The sequence below is a fragment of the Hemiscyllium ocellatum genome, chromosome 30 (assembly GCF_020745735.1).
Source record: "Hemiscyllium ocellatum isolate sHemOce1 chromosome 30, sHemOce1.pat.X.cur, whole genome shotgun sequence".
NCBI lineage: Eukaryota > Metazoa > Chordata > Chondrichthyes > Orectolobiformes > Hemiscylliidae > Hemiscyllium > Hemiscyllium ocellatum.
The window spans coordinates 45,176,657-45,194,600 of NC_083430.1; the positions used below are offsets into that span (position 1 = coordinate 45,176,657).

The 17,944-nt window shown below is 42.4% G+C and overlaps 1 protein-coding gene across 1 annotated transcript in view; it reads right to left on the reverse strand.

The window, feature by feature from the left end:
* Nucleotides 1-17,944, reverse strand: part of LOC132829823 (receptor-type tyrosine-protein phosphatase U-like) — a 492,619-nt gene that overhangs the window by 336,053 nt on the left and 138,622 nt on the right. Inside the window, exon 3 of the mRNA XM_060847187.1 lies at nucleotides 11,692-11,963. Within this exon, the coding sequence (XP_060703170.1) occupies nucleotides 11,692-11,963 (272 nt within the window). The remainder of the gene's footprint in view (nucleotides 1-11,691; nucleotides 11,964-17,944) is intronic.

Consider the following 17,944-nt stretch of genomic DNA (forward strand, 5'->3'; position numbering starts at 1 on the left):
TAATTTTCTGATCTATACACCACCCTCCCTCCCCATTTTGATAACAGGGTGTTAGCAGTCCACCAGCCCTCTGGCCAGAAAGGATTTAAAAATCACTGTTTTCATTATCTTTTCCATTGCCCCCCTCAGCAGCCTGGCATACATCTCACGAACCTGCAGATTTATTCACTCTTAAGATTGTTAAACCCTCTAGCAACTTCTTTTTAGAAACATAGTCATAGAGATGTCCAGCATGGAAACAGACCCTTTGGTCCAACTCGTCCTTGCCGACCAGATATCCCAACCCAATCTAGTCCCACCTGCCAGCACCCCAAGCCCATATCCCTCCAAACCCTTCCTATTCATATACCCATCCAGATGTCTTTTAAATGTTGCAATTGTACCAGCCTCCACCACTTCCTCTGGCAGCTCATTCCATACATGTATCACTCTCTGCATGAAACGTTTTCCCTTTTTGTCTCTTTTATATCTTTCTCCTCTCACCTTAAACCTATGCCCTCTAGTTCTGGACTTCTCAACCCCAGGGATGAGACTTTGTCTATTTATCTTACCCATGCCCGTTATGATTTTACAAACTTCTGTAAGGTCACCCCTCAGCCTCCGACACTCCAGAGAAAACAGCCCCAGCCGATTCAACCTCTCCCAATAGCTCAAATCCTCCAACCTAGGCAACATCCTTGTAAATCTGTTCTGAACCCTTTCAAGTTTCACAACATCTTTCCGATAGGAAGGAGACCAGAATTGCACGCAATATTCCAACAGTGGCCTAACCAATGTCCTCTACAGCCACAACATGACCTCCCAACTCCTATATTCAATACTCTGACCAATAAAGGAAAGCATACCAAACGCCTTCTTCACTATCGTATCTACCAGCGACTCCACTTTCAAGGAACTATGAACCTGCACTCCAAAGTCTCTTTGTTCAGCAACATTCCCAATGACCTTACACCTGTATAACACCTGCTATGCTTGGCTTTCAAAAATGCATGACCTCGCATTTACCTGAATTAAACTCCATCTGGCATTTCTCAGCCCATCTGATCAAGATCCCATTGCAATCTGAGGTAACCTTCTTAGTTGTCCACTACATCTCCAATTTGGTGTAATCTGCAAACTTACTAACTATACCTCTTACGCTCACATCCAAATCATTTAATTAAATGACGAAAAGTAGTGGACCCAGCACCAATCCTTGTGGCAATCCACAGCTCACAGGCCTCCAGTCTCAAAAGCAACCCTCCACCACCACCTTCTATCTTCTACCTTTGAGCTAGTTCTGTATCCAAATGACTAGTTCTCCCTGTATTCCATGAAATCTAACCTTGCCAGCCAGTCTCCCATAGGGAACCTTGTCGAACGTCTTACTGAAGTCCATATAGATCACGTCCACCACTCTGCCCTCATCAATCCTCTTTGTTACCTTCTCAAAAAATTCAATCAAGTTTGTGAGACATGATTTCCCATGTACAAAACCATGTTGACTACCCCGAATCAGTCCTTGTCTTTCCAAAGACATGTACATCCTGTCCCTCAGGGTTCCCTCTGACAATTTGCCCACCATCAATGTCAGGCTCACTGGTCTATAGTTCCCTAACCTTTCTTACCACCCTTCTTAAACAGTGGTACCACGTTAAGAAGGGTAGTAAGGACAAGTCAGAGAATGATAGACCAGTGACCCTGATGTCGGTGGTGGGCAAGTTTTTTTTATTTCAAAAATATACTTTATTCATAAATGCTTTGATGATCTATACAACTGGACATGCCGTACTATGTAAACAACCCCCACCCCACTCCGGCCTATCACCCTCACCTTGACCTCCTTCCACCTATCCCACCTCCATCGCCCCTCCCCCTAGTCCCTCCTCCCTACCCTTTATCTTAGCCTGCTTGGCTCTCTCTCTCTCTTATTCCTGATGAAGGGCTTATGCTCGAAACGTCGAATTCTCTATTCCTGAGATGCTGCCTGGCCTGCTGTGCTTTGACCAGCAACACATTTGCAGCTGTGATCTCCAGCATCTGCAGACCTCATTTTTTACTCGAAGATTCCATTTCTTTGCATACCGAAACGAGTAATCATTCCTATTTACAGGTCGGTATGATTACATTTTGAGCTGAGGTGCCAGCAGAGCCCAAATGACTGTGTGGGCCCCCTGTTCTTCTTAGGCAGGCAGATGTTACACGGTGGTCTTTCCCCACTGCGCCTTGGCGGCAGCTGCCCCAAGCTTCAGCGCGTCCCTCAACACGTAGTCCTGGACCTTGAAATGTGCCAGTCTGCAACACCCAATCGGGGTCAACTCCTTCAGCTGGAAGATCAACAAGTTTCAGACCACCCAGAGAGTGTCCTTCACCGAGTTGATGATCCTCCAGGCGCAGTTAATGTTCGTCTCAGTGTGCGTCCCGGGGAACAAGCCGGAGAGCATGGAGTCCCGCGTCACGGCGCTACTCGGGACGAACCTCGACAAACACCACTGCATTCCTCTCCAGACTTCCTCTGCATAGGCACATTCCAGAAGGAGGGGAATGACAGTCTCATCCCCCCTCGCAGTCGCTTCGAGGGCAGCGTGTGGTGCAGCAGAGAGTCCGGGCGTGCATAAAGGGTCTCACAGGCAGAGTCCTTCTCACCACCAGCCAAACCATGTCTTGGTGCTTGTTGGAAAGATCTGGCGATGAGGCATTCTGCCAAATAGCTTTGACAGTCTGCTCAGGGAACCACTCGACAGGATCCGCCCTCTCCTTTTCCCGAAGGGTCTCAAGGACACTATGTGCTGACCACTTGCTGATGGACTTGTGGTCAAAGGTGTTTTTCTTCATAAACTTCTCCACGAAGGACAGGTGGTACAGAATGGTCCAACTACTCGGAGTGTTCCGCGGCAGCGAGGCCAGGCCCATCCTTCGCAACACCGGGGACAGGTAGAACCTCAGTACATAGTGACACTTGGTGTTTGCGTACAGGGGAACCACGCACAGCTTGATGCAGCCACACACAAAGGTGGCCAAGTTGTTGGAGGGAATCCTGAGGGACAGGATTCTCTGCATTAATTTCACAGTCCTCCAGCCTGATGACTGTGTCTGCATCATTCTTTTCCATTGTGAAAACCAATGCAAACTAAATCATTGAAGCCTGTGCCCATGTCTTCTGGGTCCACGCAGTTTATCACTTTGGTCCCTAATAGGCCCTATCATTTCCCTAATTATTTTCTTGATCATATATTAAAAAAAACACTTTTGCATTTTTCTTTATTCTAATCACAATGTTTTCTCACTCACTCTGTGCCTTCCTAATTTCCTTTCAAGTCAGAAAGCCTTTGAAACTTCCAAGGCGGGAAAGTTTATTTAGAAATCTGCAGGTTATTAGAACTGAGAACACTTCTGCAGTCAGATTTATGGAAAAGTTCACACTGGCATTTATGGAAAGAACTCAACAAATTGTATCCATCGTCCATGGCAAAGAAACTTGCAGGAGCCAATTAGTGGGCGGCACAGTGGTTAGCACTGCTGCCTCACAGCGCCAGAGACCCGGGTTCAATTCCCGACTCAGGCGACTGACTGTGTGGAGTTTGCACATTCTCCCCGTGTCTGCATGGGTTTCCTCTGGGTGCTCCGGTTTCCTCCCACAGTCCAAAGATGTGCGGGTCAGGTGAATTGGCCATGCTAAATTGCCCGTAGTGTTAGGTAAGGGGTAAATGTAGGGGTATGGGTGGGTTGCGCTTCAGCAGGTCGGAGTGGACTTGTTGGGCCGAAAGGCCTGTTTCCACACTGAAAGTAATCTAATCTAATCTAATATAGAACATTAAAGAGTTGAGAGGTGAAGTTTCTCTGCTTGTGAATCTCTGTAATGCATAAGGGCAAAGGGAGGAAGGGGGTAAAGAGGATGGCTGTGGAGAAAGGAGGGGTGGAGGGAGGAGGAATAGTAAAGGGGATAGAGCAGAGGCAGCTATGAAGTGGAGTGCTATTGAAGGGTCAGTGAACAAGAGGAGGAGAGGGGAGCACGAGGGAGGCAGGAGAGAAGACTGTATTGTGGAGCATGAGGGGGGAGAGAGAATTAGGGAGGAAGCAATTAGAGGAAGAGAGTAAAGAGAGAATGGGTGGGAGAGAGGAGAAAGTAAAAGGAGCAGCAAGTAGTGGAGAGGAAGAGGGTGGAAACAAGAGGAGGGAGAAAGAGACACAATAGAGATTGGGCAGGTGAGAGGAGGGGGTGGGAGGAGGCAGAGAAGGAATGCTGACAAGGTTGGGGGAGGGGTTAGAGGGAGGGAGAACTGTGGAAAGGAGGGGACAGAGAAGGAAAGTGAGAGGCAGAGGAGGTGGGGGTCGAGGCATCAGGAGGAGTGCAGAGAGCTGGTGATGACAGGAAGTGAAAGTGGAGAGGTAGAGAGAGAAACTTGAGGGGGAAGAGAGGAATCCATAAAGGAGGGGAGAGAAAGGAGTAAAGAAGTGGGAAAGATGTAGAGAGAGGAAGGCAGGGGAGAGAGGAGATGGTAGGCGGGAGGAGAGTAGGGGAAGAGAAAAGATTGTGTGACAAGCAGGGAGGATGAGCAGAAGAAGAGAGCCAGGACAGAGTTGGGGTTTAGAGAGAGGGAGAAATGTAGAGAGGCGGAGGGGAAAGAAGAGGGGGAGAGGCACGGGTTTCTCAGTCCTCTCTTTGTCTTCACTCCTCTCTTTGTCCTCATTCCTCCGTCATACTCACTCACACCTTTTCCTCAATCATCCCAATTCTCTCTCCCCCTCTCACGCATCGACTAAATTCATCAAACTTCAAAATCAGAAAAAAAAGTTCAAGGTCTCAGTTCAGAAGCAAGTTGTCACTCCCTCCTAACAACTTAATTTTAGCTGAAGGGAAAAAGTCACTATAGCAGTAGTGTTTTGGTTTGTGAATTTCCAAGCTGGAGAATTCAGATAGAAATATTTGATCTGAAAAAGTTTAGACTATCAGATTGGTTCACGTCAACAAACTTGGAAAGAAATTGTAAAATTATCTCAACAATCAAAGAAAACTAAAGTAAAAGAAGTCAGGGAAACAGCAATTTAGAGTTGAGATGGAAGTGATATTTCTCTGCAATTGATTATCTGTGGATGGATAGCTTTGGGAACACTTTAAAACTTTGTTTTGTTGCTTGTGTTAAGATTTTAGCTTTGTTTGCTTATTTCTCTTCTGTGTGATAAATTTATGTTCTATTGTCAAATAAAATTTGCAACTAATGCCAATAGATTTCAGGAACTAGCATGTATGGTAGCCAACTGTACAAAATTAAATATGTGGTCAATCAAATGAGAATACACTCTGACAACAGTGCTGTGTCCCTCATTGTTTGCGATATATGTAAATGATGTTGATGAGAATGAGGGGAGGAAGATAAGTAAGTTGATGACATGAAGATTGGCTGGGTGGTTGACAGTTATGAAGGAGATCTTAGGTTACGGGAGGGTATAGATGGATTGGTCAGATGACAGATCAGTGGTAGATGAAATTTAACTCTTGATTAAATGAGGTGATGTATTTTGGAAGAAATACCAAGACAGGGAATACTCAATGAATGGTAGAACACGAAGAAATTCAGAAGAGGAGGGATCTTGGGGTGTTTGTCTACAGATCTCTGAAGGTGCTAAGACAGGTTAATAAGGAAGTTAAGCAAGATTTTGGAACACTTGCCTTTATCAGGCGATGCATAGCTTATAAGAGCAGGGAAGGAATGTTGAAGTCATTCAGGAGTTTAAGCCCCCACTGGAGTATTGCATGCAGTTCAGGTCACCGCAATATAGGAAGGATGTGATTGCACTGGAGGGGGCACAGAGGAAATTCTCCACGATATTGCCTGGGAGGGAGTATCTTAGTTTTGAAGAGTGGCAAGATAAGCTTGGGCTGTTTTCTTTGGAGCAGTGAAGGTTGAAGGGGAATTTGATAAGGTATAAAAGATTATGATGGGTATAATCAGAGTGGAAAAAAAAGATGTTCCCCTTCGCAGAAGGTTCAACAATAAGGGGCATATTTTTAAGGTGAAAGGCAGAAGGTTTAGAGAGAACTTAAGGAGTTTTTTTTTCCTCCAGAGGTGGTAGGCATCTGGAATGCACTACCTGGGAAGTTAAAGTTAAGACAGGAAATTTTACAACCTTTTTTAAAAAAATGGATTAGCACGAGTTGCAATAACATCCAAAGCTATGGGCTTAGTGCTGTAAAGTGAGTAGTGTAGATTTAACGTATTTTGGATAGTACAGATTCAACATGCGGAAGAGCCTCTTCTAGATTGTATGATTTTAAGCATCAAAAGCAGGAATAGGCCATTCAGCCCCTCAAGCCTGCACTACCATTCAAGATGATCACGCCTGAACTGATTGTAACCTCAAATCAACATTCACTCTTACCCTGGTCAACTTTCATCCCCTTGCTTAATAAAAATCTTTTTCCGCGGTCTTAAAAATATTCAATGACTCCACTTCCACTACCTTTTCAGGAAAAGAATTGCAAAGATTCACAATCCGTTGGCTGAAAATAAAATCACCTCATCTCTGTTTTAAATGGGTAATGTCTGATTTTTATACAGTGATGCCTGATTAAAGATTCTCCCACAAGAGTGAACAAATCTCCACATCTATCCTGGACAAGATCCCTCAAAGTTAAAAATCACATATTCATCTTTTCAGTTTCAAATGTCACTTCTTTCTGTTCTAAACTCAAGCAGATATAAACCTCGATTTTAAAAAAAACTTCCTATTTTTCTTTCATATTTTCCAACATCCACAATATTTCATGTTTATCTGAGAGGTGAGAGGGGAAAGATATACAAGAGACTTCTGGGGCAACATTTTCACACAGAATGGTACGTGTATGGAATGAGCTGCCAGTGGATGTGGTGGAGGCTGGTACAATTGCAACTTTTAAGAGGCATTATGGGCCGGGTGCTGGCAGGTGGGACTAGATTGGGTTGGGATATCTGGTCAGCATGGACAGGTTGGACCGAAGGGTCTGTTTTCATGCTGTACAACTCTATGACTCTATGAGATGCCTAGTTTGTCCAACCTTCTCTTGCAAGAGAACTCACCCATTCTAGGAAAAAACCAAGAAATGCAGGAGATACTCAGCAGGTCAAGCAGCATCTGAGAGAGAACTGAAAGTAAAGCTTTAAAAATGACTCTTCTTCAGAGCAGAGAGGGACTGGGAAATGATGGTTTATATGCTATTGTTAGAGGGGGAGGAAGAGCAAGTGAAACAGATAGTGAGGGTGCCTAGGGCAAAAGACAAAGTGCTAATGGTATTAAAGAAAATGTAAATATAAGTAGGAAAATGAGAAAATGGTCTGTTTTGTTGAAGGCAAAGCCAACAAGACACTAAGACAGTATGGCCTGTTATGGGTGAAGGGGCAGTCTGTAATCAAAATGGAAGACAGAGATCAGGCTCTGAAGTTATTGAACTCAATGTTGAGTCCTAGTGGCTGTAAAGTGCCTAAATACAAGCAGAATCAGTGTCAGGAGTGATAGAGGATTGGACCAAGGTATTTCAGAAAGAACAATCCTTGTGGAATGTTGGCAGTGGAGGGAAGGAGAAGGTGGTTGAAGGGAGTATTCTGCTGGCAGTATCAGAAATGGTTGATGATGATGCTTTTTTACATTCATTTGTGGGACTTGGGCATCATTGGCTGGCCAGCATTGATAACCCATCCCTATTTGCCCTTGAGAAGGTGATGGTGAGCTGCCTTTTTGAATCGCTGCAGTCCACTTGCTGTGGATTGACCCAGAATGCTGGTAGGGAGGGAATTCCAGGATTTTGACCCAACGAATGTGAAGGAACAGACGTATATTTCAAAGTCTGGGAGGTGAGTGGCTTGGAGGGAACTTGCAGGTGGTGGTGTTCCCAAGTATCTGCTTCCCTTGTCCTTCTAGGTGGAAGTGGTCGTGGGTTCGGAAGGTGTTGTCTAAGGATCTTTGGTGAATTTCTGCAGTGCATCTTGTAAATAGTACACACGTTTGCTACTGAGGGCTGGTTGTGGAGGGATTGAATGTCTGTAGATGTGGTGCCAATCAAACAGGTTGCTTTGCTGTGGATGTTATCAAGCCTCTTGAGTGTTATTGGAGCTGCACTCATCCAGGCAAGTGGGGAACATTCCATCACACTCCTGATGGGTGCCTTGTTGATGGTGGATAGAATTTGGGGTGTCAGGAGAGGAGTTATTTGCCACAGTATCCCTAGTCTCTGACCTGTTCTGGTAGCCACTGGGTTTATGTGGTGAGTCCAGCTGAGTTTCTGGTCAATGGTAACCCCAGGGATGTTGATGGGATTCAGTGATGTTGAATGTCGAGGCACAGTGATGACAGTGTCTCTTATTAGTGATGGTCATTGTCTGGCATTTGTGCAGTGCAAATGTTACTTGCCACTTGTTGGCCCAAGCCTGAATATTGTCCAGATCTTGTTTCATTTGAGCACAGAATGCTTCAGTATCTGAGGAGTCACGAATAGTGCTAAACACTGTGCAATCATTGGCGAACATTCCTACTTCTGATCTCATGACAGAGGGAAGGTCATTGATGAAGCAGCTGAAAATTGTTGGGCTTAGGACACTACCCTGAGGGACTCCTGCAGAGATGTCCTGGATCTGAGATGACTGACCCTCCACAACTACAACCAGCTTCCTTTGTGCCAGGTATGACTCTAACCAGGGAAGTGTTTGTCCCCAATACCCACTGATTCCAATTTTGCCAGGGCTCCTTGTTGCCATACTCAGTCAAATGTGGCTTTATTATCAAGGGCTGTCACACTCTCACCTCACTCTGGAATTTAGCTCTTTTGTCCATGTTTGAACCAAGGATGTAATGAGATCAGGAGCTGAGTGACCCTGGCAAAACAAACTGGGAGTCATTGAGCAGGTTGTTGCTGAGCAGGTGCTGCTTGATAGCATTGCTGTTGATCCCTTCCATCACTTTACTGACGTTGGAGAGTAGGGGCGGTAATTAGTCAGGTTGGATTTGTCCTGCTTTTTGTGTACAGGACATACCTGGGCAGTGTTCCATATTGTCGGGTAGATGCCAGTGTTGTAACTGTACTGGAAGAGTTTGACTAGGGGAGCGGAAAGTTCTGGAGCACATATCTTCAGTATTATATTGCCGGAATCAGGGCCCATTGCCTTTGCAGTATCCAGTGCCTCCAGCCATTTTTTAATATCACATGGAGTGTATCGAATTGGCTGGAGAGTGGTATCTGTGATGCTGGGGACCACTGGAGGAGCCCGAGATGGATCATCCACTGGGCACTTCTGACTGAAAATTGTTGCGAATGCATCAGCCTTATCTTTTGCACTGATGTACTGGGCTCCTCCATCATTGAGGATGGGAATATTTGTGGAGCCTTCCTCTGGTGAGTTATTTAATTGTCTGCCACCATTCATGACTGGAAGTGGAAGGGTTGCAGATCTGAGCCATTGGTTGTGGGATCACTTCGCTCTGTCACTCACTGCTTATGCCATTTGGCACACTAGTAGTCCTGTTTAGTAGCTTCACCAGGTTGACATCTCATTTTTAGGTATGCCTGATGCTGCTCTAGCATACCCTCCTGCACTCTCCATTGAACCAGGGTTGATCCCCTGGCTTGATGGTAATGGTTGAATGGGGGTTATTCCAGGCCATTAGGTTGCAGATTGTGCTGGAGTACTGTTCTGCTATGGTTAATAGCCCACAGCACCTCATGAATGCCCAGTCTTTATTGGTTCGAAGTCTATCATTTAGCACAATGATAGTACCACGATGGAGGTTGTACTCAATGTGAAGGCGGGACGTAGTCTCCACAAGGATAGAGCAGTGGTCACTTTTATCTATACTGTCATGGACAGATGCTTCTGCAGCCAACAGCTTAGTAAGGATGAGGTCAAGTATGATTTTTCTTCTTGTTGATCCTTCACCACCTGCCACAGACTCAGTCTAGCAGCTATATCCTTTAGGACCCAACCAGCTCGATCAGTAATGTTGCTGCCAAGCCACTCTTAGTGGTGGACATTGAAATCCCCCATCCAGAGTACATTGTGTGCCCTTGCCATCCTCACTGCTTCCTCCAAGTGTTGTTCAACATGGAGGAGTACTGATTCATCAGCCGAAGGAGGACAGGACCTGGTAACCACTAAGAGGTTTCCTTGCCATGTTTAACCTGAAGCCATAAGATTTCATGGGGTCCAGAGTCAATGTCAAGGACTCCCAGGGAAACTCCCTCCCTACTGCATACCACTGTGTCACTGCCTCTGCTGGGTCTGTGCTGCCAGTGGGACAGGACATATTCAGGGATGGTAATTCTGGTGTCTGGGGTGTTATCTGTAAGATATCATTCCGTAACAATGACTATGTCAGGCTGTTGCTTGACCAGTTGGTGAGACATGTCTCCTAATTTCGGCACTAGCCCCCACATGTTGGTAAGGAGGACTTTGCATGGTCGACAAAGTTGTTTGTGTTTTTGCCATTGTCTTTTCCGGTTCCATGGTCGATGCCAGGTTGTCCATCCAGTTTCATTTCTTTGTTGTAACTTTTTAGCAATTGATGCAACTGAGTGGCTTGCTAGGCCATTTCAGAGGGCAGTTGAGAGTCAACCACATTGTTGCGGCTCTGGAGTCACATGTAGGCCATCCCTAATTATCCTTGAAAGATGGTAGAGAGATTCATTGTAGAATTATTGCATTCCACATGATGTAGGTACACCCACTGTGCTGTTAGAAAGGAAGTACCAGAGTTTTGATTCAGTAACAGTGAAGGAACGGCAACACAGTTCCAGGTTAGAAAGGTGAGTGGCTTATAGGGAAAATTACAGGTGGTTGAGTTCCCTGTTCTTCTAGAAAAATCCAACCCAACTGATTATTCTCAGTCATCAGTAATCAGTAGAGTGATGGGGCAGTAAAGTGTTTAACATGTCACCAATAGTACTATCAAGCCCATACGCAATAACCTACTCATGATGGCCTGTTTGGGTTCCACTAGACCACTCAATTCCTCAAGAAGGGCTCATGCCCGAAACAGCGATTCTCATGCTCCTTGGATGCTGCCTGACCTGCTGCGCCTTTCCAGCAACACATTTTCAGCTCTGATCTCCAGCATCACTTTCTCCACTCGGTTCCTAACCTCATTACAGCCCTGGTTCAAGCATGGACAAAAGAGTTGAATTCTAGAGGTGAGTGAGGGTGACTGTCTTTAAGATCAAAGGCAAATTTGACTGAGTGCAACAGCAAGGAGCCCAAGCAAAACTAAAGTCGATTGGAATTAACCGAATCCCTTCACTGGTTCACTACAACATGAGAGATTCCAAACATCATCCTTTGACATGCAAAGGTGATTCTTTCACTGTCTTCATCCTGGGGGTTACCAATGATCATAAACTGAATTGGACTAGCCAAATAAATAGTGGCTACCAGAGCAGGTCAGTAGTTAGGAACTCCACAGCAAGTAACTCACCTCTTCACTCCCCTAAATCCTGTCCCATGTCTACAAAGACACAAGTCAAGAGTGTGATGATATACACCATGAGCTTTGGTAGATATTTAACATGGCTGAAATGTTGCAAAGAGTGACATGAACTCATCTGACTGCAAGTATCTTTATTTCTCCCCTTCCCATTTTTGAAACAATATTTCTACAAACCCCTGGACAGTCTTGACAAAACTCTTCAGGATCACAGTTTAGGTGTGAATGTCATTTTATTCTCCGGAAAAGAAAAACTAGGGCTCGTACCTGATAGTTATCTGGGTAGAAGGTACCAACAGCGAGTTCAGCCTGTAACCACTGCTTCCCATGCGATTTTGATACATTCCAAACGGCATCACCAAGTGATCCATTATTGACCCTGATGAAGACATTGAGTAAACCAGGGCTAAATCCATCTCTGTCATATAAAAAGTAGCTGAAGTGGATACAGTGAGCATAATTTTCACTCAAAGAATGGAGGATCAGTTGAGCTTTCTGGCCTTGAATGTGCTGTGAAGAGTTCACCATCATGTAGGAGCCTAAAGAAAAGAAGGCTTTTATCAAGATTTTATCCCAGGGTCTCAAAAAAAAATGTAGCTAATGAAAGGGTTGATGCATAGACAGAAACAATGAGAACGTAGCCAAACTAGGTATTATTCTTCTTGAAGTAGCAATAAATTAAATAAAGCACTCGCACCTTAATACTAATTAGACAAGCATGCAATGGCAGCAACCAGAGAGCAAGCTATACTGGACCTACTTTTGTCCAATGAGATAAGATGAATTACTGTTTATAGTAAGAGATCCTTTGGTTGCTGTTTATGGACCAGACCAGGCCCCACAAAATATTTTAAAGAAGGTAACTTTGACTCTAACCTTTTCTTATTTTAAAGGCAAATGTAAAGTGCTGTGTTCCAGATGCAAGTCAATTGGTCAAACTATTTAATGTGAAGCAAAATACAATTTATTTAAACACTTTCATTAAAATGCAACAAAAGAAAGAAGAACTTAGAATAACTTAACTCTTCTGAAAACTTAACTGAATAATAGATATAGAGTAACTACTACTAATTAACTGTTCTAATATAGTAATATCCCATAAACATATTCCTTGACAAAAAGCCAAGTTCAGAAAGATAGATTTGTTTCACAGGTAACCCAGTAGCAGGGAGAAACCCCAGCTTCTAGCTGCAATCAACAGAAGAAAAAGATAGCATCTACTTCTTCAAAACTCCAACAGTTTTTGCCCTGTTGAGGTTCTAACAGCAACAGCTTAAAGCTAAACCTAAAAACTAAAAAATCCAGAAATCCTGGTCTGTGAGAAATGACCACACCCAGCCAGGCTGCTTCTATTGTTCCAACTTTTAAAAAAAGACTAAGTCCTCCCAAAATGTTTATGTCATGGGTCTTCAGTAGCCAGCTTGGCATGTTTGTCTTAAAAACTGTCTTAAAAAAACTAGGACAAAATAACCTCTTTAAGCCACAGCAACATCACACCACCCCCTTTATCAAAATGGATAATCAATATACATAGATGGATTCATTTTCAAAAATCCTTAGTCTTATGCTATTAATACATTATAATGCATATACATTACATTGACTATAAGCATGTAAACATTCACTTCTATAGTCTATGTCATCTGTATTCCCACCACTGAACACCTCCATTTTTCTTCATCGAAGTCCCAATCATGCAGTGGCAATTTTGTTCTCTCATAATGCCACATGTATAATTTTCAAATTGATTTGCTGCAATAATAAGCACCATCTAAACAGACTGGAATTGTTGTCTTTCAATTTCTCCAAAAACTTTAATGGGTTATGATCAGTAAATAGAATTGTCTCAAACAAATTACTGGCAAAGTAAATGTTGAAATATTGTAACACCAACACCAAGGTCAAGGTTGCTTTCTCAATTTTTGAATATTTCAGTTGACGATCATTCAAGTTGCTGTAAAAATAATCAATAGGTCTTACTATCTTCTCGATATCTCTTGTAAGAGTACAGCACTGACACTCACATCACTCACATTGATAGCCACCTTGAATGGCTTTTCATAGTTAGGTGTGGCTATCAATGAGAACACAGCTTTCAGGCTGTCAAATGCCTTCTGACAATCTGCAATCCACTGGAATTTTCTGCAGTTCTTCAATAAGTCAGTCAATGAAGCAATCACACTGCTAAAATTGAAGAACTTACGCTCAAAACACCGACTCTCCTGCTCCTCAAATGCTGCCTGAACGACTGTACTTTTCCAGCACCAAACCTTTTGACTCTGATCTCCAGCATCTGCAGTCCTCATTTTCTCCCTGCTAAAATGCAGTACAAACTTTGGATAAAATTCACTTGATCCCAGGAATCATGGTACTTCCCCTCTTATCAATGGTATGGGAACCTCCCCAGTAGCCCTTGTTTTCACATCCTGTGGGGCCATGAAAATAACATGGACCAAGAAAGTGACTTGGGCTCTGACGAACTCACTCTTAGCCAAGTTTATCACCAAGCTTGCCTCCCAAAGTCAATCAAATAATTCTGATATGCACTCCAAATGTCCCTTCTATGTGTCATTAAAAATTACCAGATCGTCAATGTACACCGCACATTTGGGTAACCCAGAAATGACTTTATTGGTTAGTCTTTAAAAAGTGGCTGGTGCATTTTTCATACCAAATGGCATGACTTTAAACTGGTATAGATCATTCAGTGTCATGAAAGCCAAAATTATTTTCACTCTTGCGGATAAATGTAACTGCCAGTATCTTCTGAATAAGTCCTTCGTTCTCAATAGTCTTCCAAATGTGAATAGGATATAAATCAGATTTTGTAACTGCATTGGCATTGTGACAATCCACACATAAATCAGTGGGTTTAGCTTTAAGCAGATGTTATAAGGATCTAAACGAAGTTGGAAACTCCAGTGAAAATTTCCTGTGCTACTACGCTCTCTGCATTTTGTCTTTTTTTTAAACCAGCTGGATGGAAAAACTGCGTGTGACAATCTGTGTTTGAATTTTCCTTTTTGTAAAGGTGTACCTGTATGGGATGTTACTATATTGGAACAGTTAATTCGTAAGTTACTGTATCTATTATTCTGTTAAGTTTTTCAATAGTCAAGATACTCTAAATTTCTCTTCCTTTGGTTGTATTTTAACTACAGCATTTAAATAAATGGTGTTTTGCTTAGTATTGCATAGTTTGATCAGTCACAATGCATCTGGAATATGCACTTCTCATTTGCATTAAAATTAAGAAAATATTAGGATCTAGATTATCATCTTAAAATATTTTGACGGGTCAGGTTGGGTTCATAACAATTACCAGGGAATAGCACTAAGTAAATTGTTGCCAAGTCCTCAAGATTTTATCCCAGGGTCTCAAAAAAAATGTAGCTAATGAAAGGGTTGATGCATTGGTTTTAATATTCCAAACTCATTAGATTCAGGAAAGGTTCCTTTAGACTGGAAAACAGGTAATGTAATTCCTTTATTCAAAAAGGAAGGGAAGTAGAAATCAAGAAATTTCAGGCCAGTTAGCTGAACATTTGTTATCAGGAAAATGTTAGAAGCTATTATTAAAGACCCTATAACAGGGCACTGAAATAAGTTGAAAGTAATCAAGCAGAGCCAACATGGTTTTGTCAAAGGGAAATCATGTTTAACAAGTTTATTGGGGTTCTTTGAAGAACTTCTGCTTTAGATGGCAATGAACCATTGAATGTGTTGGATATAGAAGGCATTTGATAAAATGACATATCAAAAGGTTATTGTAGAAAATAAAATCTCATGGTGTACTAGGAATAAATACGTCTTTCTCAGCTGAAAGGAAATCATGAGTGGTGCATGGGGGTCAGTGATTGGATCTCAACTCCTTAACATTTACATAAATGATTTGCATGGAGGGGCCAAAAGTATGGTAGCTAAATGTGCTAATGACACGAAGATGGTTAGGAAAAGGAGCTGTGAAGAGGCTGGAAGGAGCTTATAAAGGGATATAGATAGGTTAACTCTTTTTATTCATTTGTGGGACGTGAGCATCATTGGCTAATCAACATTTATTGCCCATCCCTAGTTGCCCTTGAGAAGGTGGTATGTTATGAAGGTGTAAGGGGTACTGTACCTCTAAGAGATTTGAAAGCGAACAGGAACTTAGAGAGGCACAGGGAGTCCAGAACAAGGTAACAATGTAAAGCTTGGTTACAGCAGCTAACACTGGCTGGGCTGCTATGAGAAAAACAAATTCAAATTCGGCCAATCAGTTTAAATTATGCCCCAACATACCAAACACCAACCAGGCTTGAATTTGGTATTTTGACAAGATTAAAACCAATTAAATGATCTGACATTTTGGGGTATCAGTATCAGACAGTTTGAACAGTTAGTCAGAGTAGCAAAGAGAGAACTGCCATCCAACCAACAGATGTACGCTACTAGTAAGAACTCTGAGGTACCTGTTGAAAGAAGGAATTTGCACAGAAAAAAAAATCAACATCAACCTGGAGAGCAAATCTACAAAGGAAGATACAAAGAGAAGTTTCAACAGCTGGCTAGTTTTGAAATTTGAATTTTTCTGTAATTGTAGAGGGGAAGGTAAAAGATAGGTTTAGATAAATGAGTTGTAAACAGTTGTTAGTTAATTATTCTCTGTTAAACTTTTAAAAAAGTTAATTTTTACTATAAATAGTGACTTTTGGGATATACAAAGTTAAAAGTCACACAACTCCAGGTTATAGTTCAACAGGTTTATTTGAAAATAGTCCACAACCACCTAATGGAGCAGCGCTCTAAAAGCCAGTACTTCCAAATAAACCTGTTGGACTATAACCTGGTGTTGTATGGTTTGTGACTTTGTACGCCCCAATCCAACACCGGCATCTCCAAATCAGGACTTTTGGGATAGTTATTTGCCTCTTGAATTTTCACAGATTTTGGTGTTGCTGAATTAAATTAGCTGGTGGGGGTTACCCCGTGTCATAACAGGTGGTGAGCTGCCTTCTTCAACTGCTACAGTCCACCTGCTATAGGTTGACCCACAATGCCATTAGGAAGAGAATTCCATGATTTTAACCCAGTGACACTGAAGGAGTACTGATATATTTCCAAGTCACGATGATGAGTGGCTTGAAGGGGAATTTAAAGGCGGCAATGTTCCATGTATCAGCTGCCCTTGTCCTTCTAGATAAAAGTGATCAAGGGTTTAGCAGATGTTGTCTCAGTACCTTTGGTGAATTTCTTAAGTGCACCTTGTAGTTCGCACATACTACTGCCACTGAGCATTGGTGGTGGAGGGAGCGGATGCTTGTGGATGTAGCACCAATCAAATGAACTGTTTTGTTCTGGATGGTGTTAAGATTCTGAAGTGTTAATACAGCTGTACCCATGCAGGCAAGTGGGGAGCATTCCATCACCCCTCTGACTTGTAGATGAAGAATAGGCTTTGGGGAGTCAGGAAGTCACCGCAGTATGCCTAGCCTCTGACCTGCTCTTATAGCCACAATTTCTGTGGTGAATCTAGTTGACTTTCTGGTCAATTGTAACTACTAGGATGTTGATATTAGGGGATTCAGTGATGGTAACACCATTGAATGTCGACAGGTAATGGTTAGATTGCCTCATATTGGTGATGGTCATAGTCTGGCATTTGTATGGCATGAATGTTACATGCCACTTGTCAGGCTAAGCCTGGATATTGTCTAGATCTTGTTGTATTTTAACATGCACTGCTTCAGTATCTGAGGAGTCACAAACGGTGCTGAGCATTATGCAATCATTGGTGAACATCCCCATTTCTGACCTTATGATGGAGGGAAGGTCATTGATTAAATAGCTGAAGATATTTGGGTGTTACAATATCCCCATCAGTTAAAATTTTAACACTGGTACTGAAGTTAATCTTTAATCAAATTGGATTATGTCTGCAAGAGCAAATTACTGCAGATAACTGAAAACAAAAATTACTGGAGATCACAGCGGGGAAGGTAGCATGCAGAGAGAGAAAGCAAGCTAACAATTCGAGTCTAGATAACTCTTCATCAGAGCTCAGCTCGACTCAAAACATTAGCTTGCTTTCTCGCCATGGCTCCTGGATTATATCAGCACCCAACTAAATATTTAGAGCAGTTGTGAAAAAATTATGTTAATTCCAGTCGTGTTTAGAAAATGTTATGACAGCATTAACACTCTTTAAATGGTTTCAGCATTGTGATTAAGAAATTTACGTATTCTATTAATTCTTTGAACCATCATGAGTGCACATTATGATTTCAGTAGTTTTAGTATTTACTGTTACTAGGTACGTGGAATTTGCTTTAATTTCTGGGTTTAGAGACTTCACAACATTAATCTTGTGTTCAATATTTTAGTTAAAGTTAGCCCATCTCATGTTAAGTCATTCTCAGGTAAACAGATGTTTTACAATACTGATACAAAAAAAACTATTTAAAATATTTTTAATTTATGAACATTGCTTGTCAACAACCTTGGAGTTGGGGACCAATTTTATAAATACCTAATTTGACTT